The following is a 14,827-nucleotide window of genomic DNA, read 5'->3' on the forward strand; positions in this document are numbered from 1 at the left end:
GCTCCGGTCTAAATGATTTCTGAGCACATTTACAAACACTAAACCCACCTGCGTGTGTGTGACACCTGTGTTTACGCACCACAGAGGGTTTAACCAGTCGCATTCCTCTCACAATGCTTCACATCTACAATGTATAAAATCTAAACTATGCACAGCCTTAAGACTTGTGTTGGAGTGTTCTGGATAACCAGCTCTCAAAGTGCATAGTTTTTCTGTGTTCTTGGGTATTTTGGTTAAGATTGTTTATCTTTCTTTTTTATGCAACAGATATTCCCCCCCCTCCCCTAAAGTAGAAAATAAGCTGTTTGGAACTTTGCTCAGAAGTTAATACGGAGTGGATGATTTGTGTCGTCTCCTGGCTGCAGGACGGCCGTGGTTTTGGCATCGGCGAGCTGGTTTGGGGGAAGCTGCGAGGTTTTTCTTGGTGGCCGGGCCGCATCGTGTCCTGGTGTATGACGGGCCGGAGCAGAGCCGCCGAGGGAACCAGATGGGTCATGTGGTTTGGAGACGGAAAATTCTCAGTGGTGAGTGTTCGGGGCCAACGGTAATATTCTTGTCAGGTGATTTTTCTTTTGGATTTTTCAAGCAAAACACAGTCTTCAGTTTTATTGATAACCACAAGGGTTGTTTTTTTTTTTCGGGTATTTATTCGTGCATCTGGTTGCTCTATTGAAATCTAATATCCAGATAATTTGTAGACTTGCAGCTTCAAAACGTTTATTTTTTTGTGTGTATTTTTACAGGTATGTGTAGAGAAACTTCTGCCTTTAAGTTCATTTAATAATGCCTTTCACCAACCAACTTACAACAAACAGCCCATGTACAAGAAAGCAATCTACGAAGTGTTACAGGTGAGAGCTCCTGACTTGTGTTTTTATGCTTCACTTAGGGCTGGACAATATGGCAAAACAACATATCATATTATAAACTTCTCATACTGGTTGATATAAATAATTATTGATTAATTTTTTGTTTTAAATATCTGAATACGGCCAATCTACAGAGATGACCTTTCCTGTTTTATCCCAAAATTTTTTTTTATTTTTAAGCTGTGCAGGCTCGGTGTTGCTCAAGTTACGCTGCAGGTTGTTGCTAGGTAACCAAAGAGAGAACGAGTTAGTCGATGCCATCAGCCTTTTTTAGCTAGCCATGAGAGATCAAGCGGCTAATGAACGAGCTACAAATGCTCTGCGGTTCTGTTTTGGATTTAAGTGAAATTGGTTATCACAGGTGTTATCTACTGATATTGATTATGTGTCTATCGTGATATATATTGTTATCAATTTATTCTCCAGTTCTTGTTTCACTCTATCACATTGTTGGTATATTTTAGATTCACCAATCAGTTTTCTGATCCTAAAGAAGATCTAAGGATAGCATTTAACATCTTTTCCTAGCCTTCCTACTCTGAATGATCGTTATTTATATTAGAAGGTGATGCTGTCTGTACAATAGCAGTTACTGTAAATATTCTACATTTACTAAATTGAATCTAAGTTCAAATGAGTAGAAAACTGGTCCTCCTTAGCATCTAGAAAGATTAGCGTTAGCTAAGGTTAGCCTTGCTAAAGGAGTGTACTCTCTTAAACATCCTGGATTGTTAATGCCAATAAAAATCACCACCTCATTCTTTCCAGACAATAAATGACTTATTTTAACCAATGATATGTTGGTTTTAAAATGATATGAAGCTGCTATACATCTTGCTATCCACAGCTTACTCTATTAGCCAACACTTTTATGTCAGAAGCACCTTGTGTGCCTCTTAATTTAAGGTTCCTCTCAGTTTGTTTTTTTTGTTGTCTTTTTTTGCCGATGAAGCGGGATTAAAATATTTTCCACATGTGTGCAGGTGGCTAGTAGCCGGGCAGGAAAAGCCTTTATAGCCTGCCCCGACAGTGACGAAAGTGAAACCTCCAAATCAGTGGACATGTTAAACAAGGAGATGATTGAGTGGGCGATGACCGGGTTTCAGCCCACTGGACCTAAGGGCTTAGAGCCACCTGAAGGTAAGAAAGCGCGACACCTTTGACCCCGTGGGAGCGGGGGACGGCCGAACTCACTCGAAATCACTTCTATAATTTCCACTTTGCCTGGACTTGCTAGAGGAGCGTAACTCCGAGGTTTACCCCGAGATTTGGGTGGAGCCCGAAGCGGCGGCCTACACGCCCCCCCCAGCCAAAAAGCCTCGCAAAAGCACGGTGGAGAAAGGGAAAGTCAAGGACATCATCGACGAGAGGACGCGAGGTGAGGGGGGCCCCGTCCGTTTGTGAACTCCTCTCTCTGTTGACAAGAGGTTAATTATTGTAGGAATTAGACAGGAAACGGGGTCAAGTTGCTGCGTATTACAGTGTCGCCTACAGTTAGGACGAAACTACATTCTGGGTCTTAACAGTGGAGAGCAGCAGGAGCCATACTGACTTAGTTAAACTATCAAAGAGCTGCACATTAAAATGAAACACGGGCACAATGTGCTTCCTGTCACACATGATCTATTTTTAGTTTGTGATCAGAGGAAGGCTCGCTCTGCCTTCCGTGTACGAGTGGACCCAGCTGTGTTTGCCTGATTTGTAGATGGTTGTTCACTTTGTACAGGTTTTCTTTCCAGCCTTCTCTTTTAGTCTTTTAGCTTGAAGTGCTTTTGTTGTTGTTGGGGAGAGATAAACCAATCAGAGTTTCACGGACAATTTCGGTTCACCCGTTTGTCGACCTTTGATCTGACAGCATCAATCTGAACTGATTCTTCTTTAAGATAGGAGTCAGTATGATTTTTCTATTCTAGTTTTTAATATTTGTAGCAGAGGTAAATGCTACGTTTGAGTCGTGCGTGAAAGAGTAGAACTGTTATTTGAATGCTGAGATATTGAAACTGGATGATGAAAGTCTGCAATCAGGTGTTTTGGTCTTTAACTATCCCTGTATTTTGAAGGACAGTTTTGTTTACAAAGACTTCATAATTCATTTTATTTGTTTTTTCTGTTGTTTATTTGGATATTTAAAGTGTAAATGTTCACTAAAATTGAAAGTTTATTAATCTTTGAGATTAATAAACCAGAATTCGTTCTGGGTGGAGAACCACAATGCTTCAAAATATGTACACAAACATCAGCTTTTTGAATTTTTCTCTCAATTTTACTCACTATTCAATCATTTTAATACTTATTTAGCATAAAATCAGCCTCATACATTCTGATTTTAGTTGGCCGTGAGTCCTTAGGGTTATTTTTATTTTTTTTTTGAAGCAGTCAAATGATTGACTGAAGGCCCTTTGGAGTCCTCTGGACTTGATAAAGCACTCACATCATACATGGCCATTTACCATAAGTGATGTGAGCATAAAGTGAGAACTTTTTTTTTGTAACATTTTCAGCAACATTCATTCATTCGTTTCCTCTCTTTTCTGTCACAGAGCGACTTGTTTATGAAGTGAGACAAAAGTGCCGCAGCTTGGAGGGTAAGTTCGGCTCACACATGCTCTCCAGATGCGTTTGGTCATTTCTCACTGTCGTTAAGAAGCAATCTAATCAGAATGTAGGCAACTGTTCTCATAAAACAGTGAAGGCAACACCGTTATTTATGTTCTGACCCCCTTTACGAACGTCCCGACTAACCTGCGTCACAGCTGACTAGATATGTTCACTCAAGTGTCCATCACCGCCTCTCGTCTTCCTCCAGACATCTGCATCTCGTGTGGAAGTCTGAACGTGAGCCTGGAGCACCCCTTGTTCGCCGGAGGAATGTGCCAGAGCTGCAAGGTGAGACGCTGCCCCACCGAACGAATTTACCGTTTTTGAAAACAACAAAACTTTTAAATGTCTCACTGCTTATATTCGGCTCTTTCTGTGCGCTTTGCAGAACTGCTTCCTGGAATGCGCGTACCAATACGACGACGACGGTTATCAGTCGTACTGCACTATCTGCTGCGGCGGACGTGAGGTGCTCATGTGTGGAAACAACAACTGCTGCAGGTGAGGCTTTGACTTCCTAATTCGGCAAGCTTAAATTGCGACCGCCTCATCTTCGGTCAACCTTGACCGAAGACGCACGTTCAACCTTGTTGGCCTCTTGTGTGGGGCGTTTAGAGGTAATTAGCGTGTAGAAGTCTAGAAATTTGAGTCTGGAGAAGTACGGAAGTAAGGATGTGTCGGAAACCTCGAGCACCACTGGGTTACACAAGCTGAAATACTTTGAGCTGGAGAGAAATTTAATTGATAAAATCTGTAGAAAATATAGAAGTTTTAGAGTTTTTTTTTTTCTTTTAGGAAATTTAACTACAAAGCTGTGATGCTTGGGCTGTGAATGTAGGAAAACAAAATCAAAAGTCCTTCCTCACATGAAGGACAACGGTTTGTCTTGAAGCTTCAGCTTAAGACAGTACAAGATTTTCTTTTAACGGTGTGAAGCATAAACCAAAGCATCTCTTAACATGCCTCACTTTTTACAATCTCTACACCGGACTTGCAACTTCAAACCAGCGTAGGCAGGTCAGAGAAACTGAAATAAACTCATCAAGCTCAGTGATGCTTTTCATTAAAAATGGCATAGTGCAACCCTCGCTCATCCAGGGCTTTGCAAAAGTTCTCAAAATCCTCCAAATTGTTCACATTTTGTCACTTTGCGATCACAAACTTCAATTTAGTCAAAGTGGTGTTTGATTGTAATTCTGAAAAATGTTTAATACATTTGCTTTACGCCCTTTTTAATTTGACACCCATTGATAAAATCCTTCAGAAGTCACCTCTGTGCACTTTGATGTGCAGATAACATCTGTTCAGATTTGTATTTGCAAGACACACACGTGCTACACTTTGCACTTGCTACAGTTTTAATGGAGAATATCCTTGAGCTCTGTGACACAATCTTTGGATGAATCAACTGTTTATTATTCCTAATAAATCAAACACAGTTATTCTTCACAAAGAGCTGGCTGTAGTCATCACAAATGTCACAACACTGATGTCAGGCTTCATCACGGAGGTCAGGCTCACAAACGGCTGATAGTAAATATTACGTCATGCGTGGTTTTTCAGTTTGAAGTCTCAAAGAAGGATCAGCCGAAGTACCCTGGCGCAGTAATTACAAGAAAACAAACGTTGAAAAAGCACCACTGAGAGTAACACGATCAGCGCACAGGGCCGTTCTTTGTGTTCACACGACGGCGTGTGACATTTTGATGATGAGTCGCTGCTTGCCAGGCTGGGCGTTTGGATGGAAACCTGATGCTCCAGCAGCCTGACCTCTGACCCCTGGAAGTGAAAACCGGGAGAATCATTCAAACTGAGCCTAATCTATTTAACAAGGTATAAAATATTATGTGGTAAATTAATCCCACCAGGAGACATGATTTGAACTAGGAGTGCAAGTTATTAATTAATTCGTTCGTTTAAAGTTGATTGGTCAGCGGCCAAACCTCAGTTTTCTCTGGCATCGAGAAGGATGATCGTCTTTCCATAATATGAAGGCCAGTATTTTTTTAAATACTGGCCTAATAAAAAAATTTAGGACAAAAATAATAAAACATTATTTTTGTCCTAAATACTGACTGAATAAACAGAATATTTTGGTTTTCTCACATTATTAAACTTAGATATATTTGCATATAACAAAAACGGGAACTCTTAAGTTGCTCATTGGAAAAATTAAAGATGAAAAGGATAAAATATGTGAAACATTTAATTCCCCATTAACAAAAATCTTCATACAGAAGAACCGTCTGTAAAAGACAGGTTAAAATTTCGCTGTCGTGATTTTGAGGTTTACGACCGACCTCAAAATCAGTCCTGCGTATTGGCCTCATATTTCTTTTTCATCACGTCGCATTTTTTCTCTGTTATTCCTTCTCCTCTTTCTTGTCACCACGTCCTCGCCGGTAATTTTTAAACAAGAAGTTGACGCTGCTTTGCTCCGTCATGCCGCTCACCTGGATGAGCCTTATTAACGTGAAACTTAAGGAGCTTGTCGAGTGTTTTTATTTCAAAACAGAACCGAATAAAGTCCATTTTTCATCCCACACCGACCTCTGTTTGGACTGTTTCTCCTTCTGTACCAACTGGCTCCGCTTAAGGATGACCAGCGGCGCCCTCTGCTGGGTGGCGGCCAAACTACAACACTAAAAGAAGGTCCAAGCGATCGTTAATAGGCAATCTACTGAAGCTAATTTTAATTTAATAAACAGTTAATCGTTAGTCGATTAATTGTTTGCGTCCCTACTTTGAACACTGAAAGTTTGAAGTCCTGCTTCAGCCAAAGCGATTTAACACTTACTGTGTTAACGCAGCTGGATCTCTGTGTCCAGGTGTTTCTGTGTGGAATGTGTAGACCTCCTCGTCGGTCAAGGAGCCGCCCACGCTGCCATCAAAGAGGACCCGTGGAACTGCTTCATGTGCAGTCCGAAGGGCGTGTTTGGTCTCCTGGAGCGCCGCTCAGACTGGCCCGACCATCTGCAGCTCTTCTTCGCAAATAATCACGATCAAGATTTTGTGAGTAGTAGTAACAGAGGAGTCTCTCTCTGTGGCGTATCTGTCTGAGTTTCCTTCCAATGTGTAAATTTCAGGATCCACCAAAGCTTTACCCCCCAGTCCTGGTGGAGAAGAGGAGGCCCATTCGTGTTCTGTCGTTGTTTGATGGCATAGCGACAGGTTGGACATCTTCTCTTTTGTCACAGTCTATAGGTTCAGCAACACTTGTTTTCTGTCAAATAATCGACGCTCGGGACTTACCCACTCTTAGTTGGTTTAACTAAATGTTGATGGATTCGTTGTATATTGCGCTCTCCACAGGACTGCTGGTGTTAAAAGAACTTGGCATCCAAGTGGATCGCTATGTGGCGTCCGAAGTGTGTGAAGACTCAATCACAGTGGGCATGGTCCGACATCAGGGACGGATCATGTATGTTGGGGATGTGAGGAATGTCACACGCAAACATGTAAGTGAAGAGGCTTTACTTTGGGGGGGACTTGATGAATTTAAACTCCATCACCGGTCAAAAGTATTTGCCGTGGATTGGTGGAGCACTTTAACGTTTCGGATTCTGTCACAATGCATTTGCACGTGATTATTTTTCTCTCTTTGTATGACTTTGTGTCACGTCTTTGGACAGATTCAGGAGTGGGGTCCATTTGACCTCGTCATTGGTGGAAGTCCCTGCAACGACCTCTCAATAGTCAACCCTGCTCGGAAGGGCGTTTATGGTATGTTCACGCAACTTCTCTTTTTACGTTCCCCTGTAGTGTTTTATAAATCTTTCTGCTCCAGATACAAAACACAAGACTGTTTCTCAATGTGGGGATTGTTTTTGCCCCACAGGAGGCAGCGGCCGCCTCTTCTTTGAGTTCTACCGGCTGCTCCACGAGGCTCGGCCCAAGGAAGGAGACGACAGACCGTTCTTCTGGCTCTTTGAAAACGTTGTTGCGATGGGTGTGAGCGACAAGAGGGACATCTCTCGCTTTCTAGAGGTTAGCTCCTACAGTGATCGAGGACTGCCTGCGAGTTAAACATAGTAAACAAGACAGTACACCTCCTCTTGATTGTACTTTTAATATATAAAATGATCTGCCTCAAGTTATATGTGGGTAAACTTTATTTTAACAAGGCACCAAATGATTACTGGGTTGTGACTGCCCCCTTGTGGCGATTTCTTGTCGAGGAGTAATGAGGAGATTCATGTTGCTTTTTTCTTATCACTGCATTTTAAACACCTGATTACCTTTCAACTTTACATTACTATGCCATAGACAAAATTACTTACCCTAGGCTGGCTTTTAAAATTAAATTATGTTCAATTAAAGTAAAGTAAATTAGTTGGTCCATATAAGGATGAAACTCAACAGATGCAGCTCCTCTTCTGTTTTTCACAGATTTTCTTTTTTTTTTTTTTTTTTTTTTTTTCATTTTAATTGAATAAAAAGAAAAACTCCACTGTGTTTTACTGGAAACAAAGCTGTACTGTTTAATCTTCCTTGTCTTTAATCTCAGTGTAATCCAGTCATGATTGATGCCAAGGAGGTGTCTGCTGCCCACCGCGCCCGTTACTTTTGGGGTAACCTCCCTGGCATGAACAGGTTAGTGGCTGCACTGTCAGAAAGAAGCATCAAAGATAAGCAGAAGCCTCTGTAGATATATCTCATCTCCAGAGTGTTCGGGTGGCTGTCGTAGGAGATTCTCCATCAAACGAAAGCTTTCAACTTCAGTTCATGTCATTGTAAACGGCTCCCATTCGTTTCTCCTCTTTAGACCTCTGTCGGCCATGTGCTCTGACAGGCTGGACCTCCAGGACTGTTTGGAGCACGGCAGAACGGCAAAGGTACGAACATCAACCAGTTCACAGAAATCCATCAGAAAAAAACGGTAGCTAAAAACAAATGCCACCGATATAAACGGTTCCTTATTTATTTCTGCTCCTATATGCTGTAAATTGTGGTGGCTACATAGTAAATGTGTAGAAAAGGTCAATTTATGGATTTATCCTGTCATAATAATCTTACTTAGAATATGTCTTTGAAATTTTAAGAATTTCAGTGAGGTAGAAAAACTCTTTCACGTTAGAAAATACTAACTAACCTAATTACTAAATCATTAATTCAGTGTCGGATGTCTACAGCTTGTACAACAGCTCTTAGTCTGTATCTGTTAAATTTGTTGACTATGAGTTCTTAGTTTGAGAGGTTCCACCAAGTTTTTATTAAATGTCTGGACCCACAGCATCACAGATCCTCCACCGTATCTTACATTGGGAATGGCTCACTACTCAGCAGCTTCGTGCCTTATTTCAAATCCAGACACACACAATTCAATTAATGAATTTAGTCGAATTAAAGCTTAGATTTTTCTAAAGATTTCATTGAGAGATTATGTTTAGACACTAAAAACTGGTATATTTTAGAGCTTTCTATACATCTTCATAGGTGCCATCAACTTAGGCCCGTGCCGCATTTAATACTCCGCTATCCAGGAGAATTTTGAAGCTACATATGGTTTCTGAAAGTCAGCAAATGTTTCCTTGATTCGGGAATACACAAATTTCCACATCCTCGGCTCCAATCTTGTGATCTGTGCCAAGAATTTTTGAGAAATACCGCTAATTTATAATATTTCTTCAATAAGAAAAACATTATTTATTACAAGAATTATAGCTTAATTACTCATTAAAATAATGAAAACCTTGTTATTTTGACTCATGTTTTGTTTTTCTCCAGTTTGAGAAGGTCAGGACCATCACCACCAGGTCTAACTCCATCAAGCAAGGAAAGGACCAGCATTATCCCGTCTATATGAACGAAAAAGAAGACATCCTCTGGTGCCCTGAGATGGAAAGGTATGAATGATTTTTTAATGAAATAAGAGTCCATGTACTCTTTAGGTGCTTTGAAATTGGCCTCTGTCCCTTTAAGAAGCTCCTGTTCTTGCCAAGACTCCATAAGGAGCAAATCGTCACAACAAAAAAGCTGTCTACAATCACTCGGATGCGCAGTTTCACCAGGTGTTTACTAGTCTGGTGGAGCTGTGTGGGACTGGGGCTAATCCTTTGTGACGGAGCAAACATTTTGCACCACCAAATGGCTGTTAATAGGTAAGCTAAAAATAATGGGATCTGAAATGGTTCCCTGTGGAACACCAGTTTTTTTTTTGTTTTTTTTTGTTTTGTTTGCATTTCTCAACCCCATTTAAATTTGATTCAAACTATGACGACGACTTCTCAGACAATCTATAATTTGAGGGTTTCGAGGTTAAGATGAGCCTTTTGGTTTTAGATCTGATCCCGTTTGCTTGTGGTTTCTCTCGTCAGGGTATTCGGCTTCCCAGTCCACTATACAGACGTTTCCAACATGAGTCGACTGGCGAGGCAGAGGCTGCTGGGCCGAGCGTGGAGCGTCCCCGTCATCCGCCACCTGTTTGCACCACTTAAAGATTACTTTGCCTGTGTTTGAGGAGCGAGACGTTGCCTTTCAGGCTATTTTAGGAACTAGAAATAATAAGAGCCTTGATTCTCAGATTATACTCTGGTATAATTTGCAAACATTGACATAGATTCACATTATCTCTTGTATTTGAATTGTAATTCTTATTCTATTTAATTTTGGGTTGTTGTTTTTTTTGTTGTCATTTTTACCTTTTAGCATTGTTATCGAATATTGTTTATATGTTTGTGCGAGCTATACTTGTATGAGTGGAATTTTGTTCCTTTTTAAAACGATGAATTAAAACGAAAAAAAAAAAAAAACATTTTAAACCAAAACTATACAAATTAGAAATACTATTATTTTGCGAAGAAAAAAACACATTTGCTTTCAAATCCAAAAGTTTTTGTTTTGAATGAAAAAGTTTGGATCACAAAGCTAAACTTTTCTTCTCGTCTGAAATCTTTGGTCTTGTGGGGTTTGTTTCAGTGCATAGCTTAAACTCTTTTATTTATTTTTTTTTACTATTGTTTGACTTGATTAGTTCTTGTGCAAAAACTGAAATATTGCAAATCTGTACTGGACTCTTAAACACTAAACAGATATTCTGAGATCTTAGCTTTTCCTCTAAATAGAGTCCAGCTTGAAAAAATTACAACGTAGAGAATAATTAAACCTGACCTAACCAAAAGATATTTTTTTATACTCCCCCACTCTTGCAGTAAATGTTTGCACATCAAACCAAAAAGTGGTTTCAAGCTAAATATTCTCAACCCAAAATTGTGGAGGCGCAAAAGAAACTTTTAGCTTTGTAAGCAAACCTGTAGATGCAAATTTAAGCTTAAATTGTATTATCTTTACAAAGCAAAACATTTAATTGCATTTTTCTCTACCTTTCACATGTTTGTTTTTTTATTGAGAACTTTTTTTTTTGATTGATTGCATCAAAAAAGAACAAAATTCACATCATAATTCTTGAGACTACGCTTTCCTCTTGAGACACTGAGACACTCGAGCGTCGAACGCGTTTTACTAAAGAGACGGAAATCTCTCGAGAAGCATGTGGACGGCGTTTTAGGTGCGTGAAACGCATCGGCGCCACTTGCGGCACGTCGTGACGTGCAACCGCAGCAACCGTGCTTCCAGCTACTGAGCCTCGACAGGGATGTGAAAAGCGAATTTTCTTTTCTTTTCTTTTTTTTTTCGTTTCGCTTCGGTGTCGGGGGAGGGCCGTGTCTCTGAAAATCCAAAACACCAGATCACAAATACCTCATTGTTTATGGTTTCTATACACAGCTGAAGGTAATAAAGGTACTACTGTAATATGGTTACAACACCATGGTGCTTCAAGATGATGACAGACATCATAGCCCATGTGGCACTACGACTTTAGACAACACAGAGCTCTTTAACCTGTTGCTCGAAAGACTTCTGCTGGATGTTTTTACATTTAATTGAAAAAAAAAAAAAAAAAAAGATGTACTAAGTTCTGGGAAACAGACTTTAAACTGCAACACAGAGCCTGTCCTCTTTTACAACTTTTGTACTGTTTCTACTGGTGCTCATTTGGTCTCCCAGCCTTTCTGCACTCAGGCCCAAGGCCTGCATCTGCACAAACAGGGTGTGAAGCTAGCCACATGGGGAATGATGTTTCCTGTCATTAAAAAAATAAATAAATAAAACAAACAACAAAAAAAAATCTTTTTAAGTCTCCGGTGAGCTACTTTTTTCTAGTGTCACCTCGACTAACGATATTACTGTACAACTGTTAGTAAGCGCTGTTGCTGGAGGCCCGGTGACCATCCTCCTCAACGTCCGCCTCTCTGAACTGAAAAAAAAAAAAAAAAAAAAACAACTGTCAGGTGCAAAAACTCAACAACATGGTGCGGCTTCACAAGGTTCTTCTACCTTTTATAGCAATTTTGTGCTGTTTTATCAACATTATAAGCACTTTTATATGTATACTTTCTTGTTTTCTTGATTATTATTTTTTATCATTATTAAATGATAATTCTTGTGAATTAATTTTTTTTTTTTTTTTTAGTTTTATGATGTGAACTGATCTACCCTTGTGTAATACTTTTTGTATTCAGTAGGGCTGTGCCAATAGAAGTACAAGTATGGATTTTGATATGTGAAACTTGTTATTGGACTGTGTACAGTTGGTGGATTGATGTTTATTGACCTTTCCTTTTCCTCCATCGTTCATATTGTACTCTATTTTAAAGCAGCAGCGAACCCTCTCACCACTAGGCATGGGTCGGTGTGACTTTGGGTGAAAATACCACGGCTTCCTGGTATTTGTACAAACAAGTTAAGAATAAGGATCAATAACAAGATCTAATTGCTTTTATCAGAAGAGAAAGGCAACAATTATTCCTGCTGCTGTTAAAGTAATGCAACCTATTGATTATTGGTGTAATATAGGGTTAGCTATAACGTACATTGACGTAGACTTAAGCGGAAATAGAGCGTAAACAACGGATAAATTCAGTTGTTTTCTTTCTAAGCTAATATGTAACAAGCTAATGCGAGCTCGGGAATTAGTCAGGCTTTCTGCGCCATCAGAGCACACAAGCTGCTCGTAGCTTGCCAACTATACTTTTAAATTAGCACCATATTAAAAAAAAAAAAGAGCGATAGGCGGCGCTTCTTTAATTTCCACACCTTTCGAACAACTACGAGCTGTTTGTGACCGGAACTTTTTTTTTTCTTTTTTTTGTTGCTAAAGCTAAATTTGTAGCGCTGTGCAGCCAGGAAAGTTAACTTCGGTTACTCAAGCACTTTTTCTGGGCTTCTCTTTGAAAATGATTTTTGAACTATAGGAAATAGTATGATGGACTTTTTTTTATCGGGCTTCAAACGGTAATGTTTTAAAAACCTCGGGATACCTTAGGACAGGGGTCCCCAAACTTTTTCCTGCGAGGGCCACATAGCTGTTCCTTTCTCCGGTCGGGGCCCGGTCTTAGTTTTTGGAGAAAGAAACCTTAGACGCGGGGGAGGGAGGGGGACGACACATTCGCGCTTTTAGATAGATTTTTTACCCAGAATGCAAATGGAAAAAACCGTGAGTGAAAGGGTGACTGGGACTGACTAGTATATATTCCATTGAGGGAAAGTAAGTTTCACATTTGCTCAAAAGCCACCTGGTGGTTGAAGAAAAATCCACATATAAACCGGAAAATAGAATAAATGAAAAAAAAAAAAAAACACTGAATGCTCTCTGGTATGAGGAGGCGGGCCGGATCCGGCATTGTTCAGGGGGCCGGACCAAATGACGTGGCGGGACGGATCCGGCCCGCGGGCCGTAGTTTGGGGACCCCTGCCTTAGGACCTGCAAGCGGCTCATGCCTAGTTACCGCCCAAACTCAACGAATGTAGAAGAAGAAAAATGTCTGCCAGAGTTTAAATATTATGTCATCTCTTTTTCGTCTATATTTTGGCCTCTGGTATTTCCCTGAAAATTTTTAAGAGTGCGGATCACAGCCACCCTCGGAACCAGAGGGAGGCCATTGCTCCTGATTTTAAACTAAAATCTAAATCAGGAGGCTCGACGCCGCGGTTTGTCAAAACAAAAAACTGACGTAGTGTTTGACAAAGATTTCAGCTCTCAAAAAATTTAAAGAGCCTAATGAAAGCAGATGTTATCACTTAATCTATATGGTATTTAAGATTGAAATTTTTTAAAATTTTATTTCTCTATGTAATTACTTTCTTAAGTGACCTTATCGCCATAATTTTTGTCCTCACGGGAGAGTAATATTTTCCCTGACCTGAAACAAAAGAAAAACCCAACATCCCTTCATCTTTGTAAAAAATTTTTTTTACATTTTGTAAATAGAAATTTTCAGTCACTGTTTTCCAATTCATCTTTGTTCTTTTTTTATTATTATTTCACATAAGATGTACAAATATTCTTTCCTAATATATATCATCCACATCACTTTTTTTTTTGATAAAAGTAAAAAAAAAAATAATCGAAAATCTGACTCAGAACTTGCTTTAAACATTAGACTTTAGCTTTTCCATCCCAATCTGTGTGAATCCAGATTCAATGTCTTTGTGATGTTAGCATTGGCCTAATGGACAGCTTTAAGCATAATGGTCTCAGTGTTAGCGCACAGCCCTACCTGGTGGTGTTTTATTATTATTATTATTTTAGTTTGTATTCTAATGTTTTTTCCTTTCTGCTTATGTAAAAAGAGGGATTGTAGTTGTTTCCAATGGTGCTAAACAGTTTATCTTATCCAGAAACATATATTTAATTGGGAGAGAAATGAAAATGACAATGACTGTTTTGAGTTCTTTGTAGTGATGAAAAAAGACCTGTTATGTCAGTCATACAAATATATTAACAAAGGCATTTTAACTTTGTACTTGAAAAAAAAAAGGAGTAACAGTAAAGAAAGGTTTCCTATATTGTTTTAGACTATAGATTGCTAGATTGCTGTAGTTGGTGCTTTATCTGTGGGAAATTGTGTGAGAAAAAAAATAGTAATCATTTTTACTATTGCATACTGTATGCTTTACGCGCATTGCTTCTTAACCCTACATTCCATGCTGTAATATTCATGTCTATTATCATGCTGTTGTTTTGAACTGATGCCTTTTTTTGCCCTTTATTTTGTATCACCAACCAGATTTTTGTGTTTGTTTTTTACTGTTAAAGGAAGGTCAATACTGTGTGATACACTCTTTTTGACTTTCTTTCTGCCATAACTGTTTTATGGCCTATATACGCTTTTTCTTTTCTCCTCAAGAACAGTTCATACAGCAAATGTAGCACCCATTCTCCGCGTGACTCCCCCATACTTATGTTTAGTGTCCAGAGACAAGATAAAGGCTCTGTATGTACTTGTGCTGGAGAACACTTGAATAAATGTCTTGTTTTTGTGCAAAAAAAAAAAAACAAAAAAAAAACAGCCATCTAC

General features: G+C 39.4%; 1 protein-coding gene across 1 annotated transcript; it reads left to right on the forward strand.

The window, feature by feature from the left end:
• The first annotated feature begins 323 nt into the window (after positions 1–323).
• Positions 324–12,522, forward strand: LOC106961472 (DNA (cytosine-5)-methyltransferase 3A). Its single transcript, XM_015055235.1, has 16 exons — positions 324–524; positions 744–851; positions 1,853–2,009; positions 2,107–2,247; positions 3,410–3,454; positions 3,676–3,755; positions 3,856–3,968; positions 6,296–6,479; positions 6,554–6,638; positions 6,780–6,925; positions 7,100–7,190; positions 7,306–7,454; positions 7,975–8,060; positions 8,233–8,302; positions 9,195–9,313; positions 9,785–12,522. Exons 1-16 carry the CDS (start codon positions 339–341, stop codon positions 9,924–9,926), a joined length of 1,902 nt encoding a protein of 633 aa, XP_014910721.1. The 5' UTR covers positions 324–338; the 3' UTR covers positions 9,927–12,522.
• Positions 12,523–14,827: the final 2,305 nt, after the last annotated feature.

The sequence above is a fragment of the Poecilia latipinna genome, unplaced genomic scaffold (genome assembly GCF_001443285.1).
Source record: "Poecilia latipinna isolate Pla-1442-1.1 unplaced genomic scaffold, P_latipinna-1.0 Scaffold1304, whole genome shotgun sequence".
NCBI classification, from domain to species: Eukaryota; Metazoa; Chordata; class Actinopteri; order Cyprinodontiformes; family Poeciliidae; genus Poecilia; species Poecilia latipinna.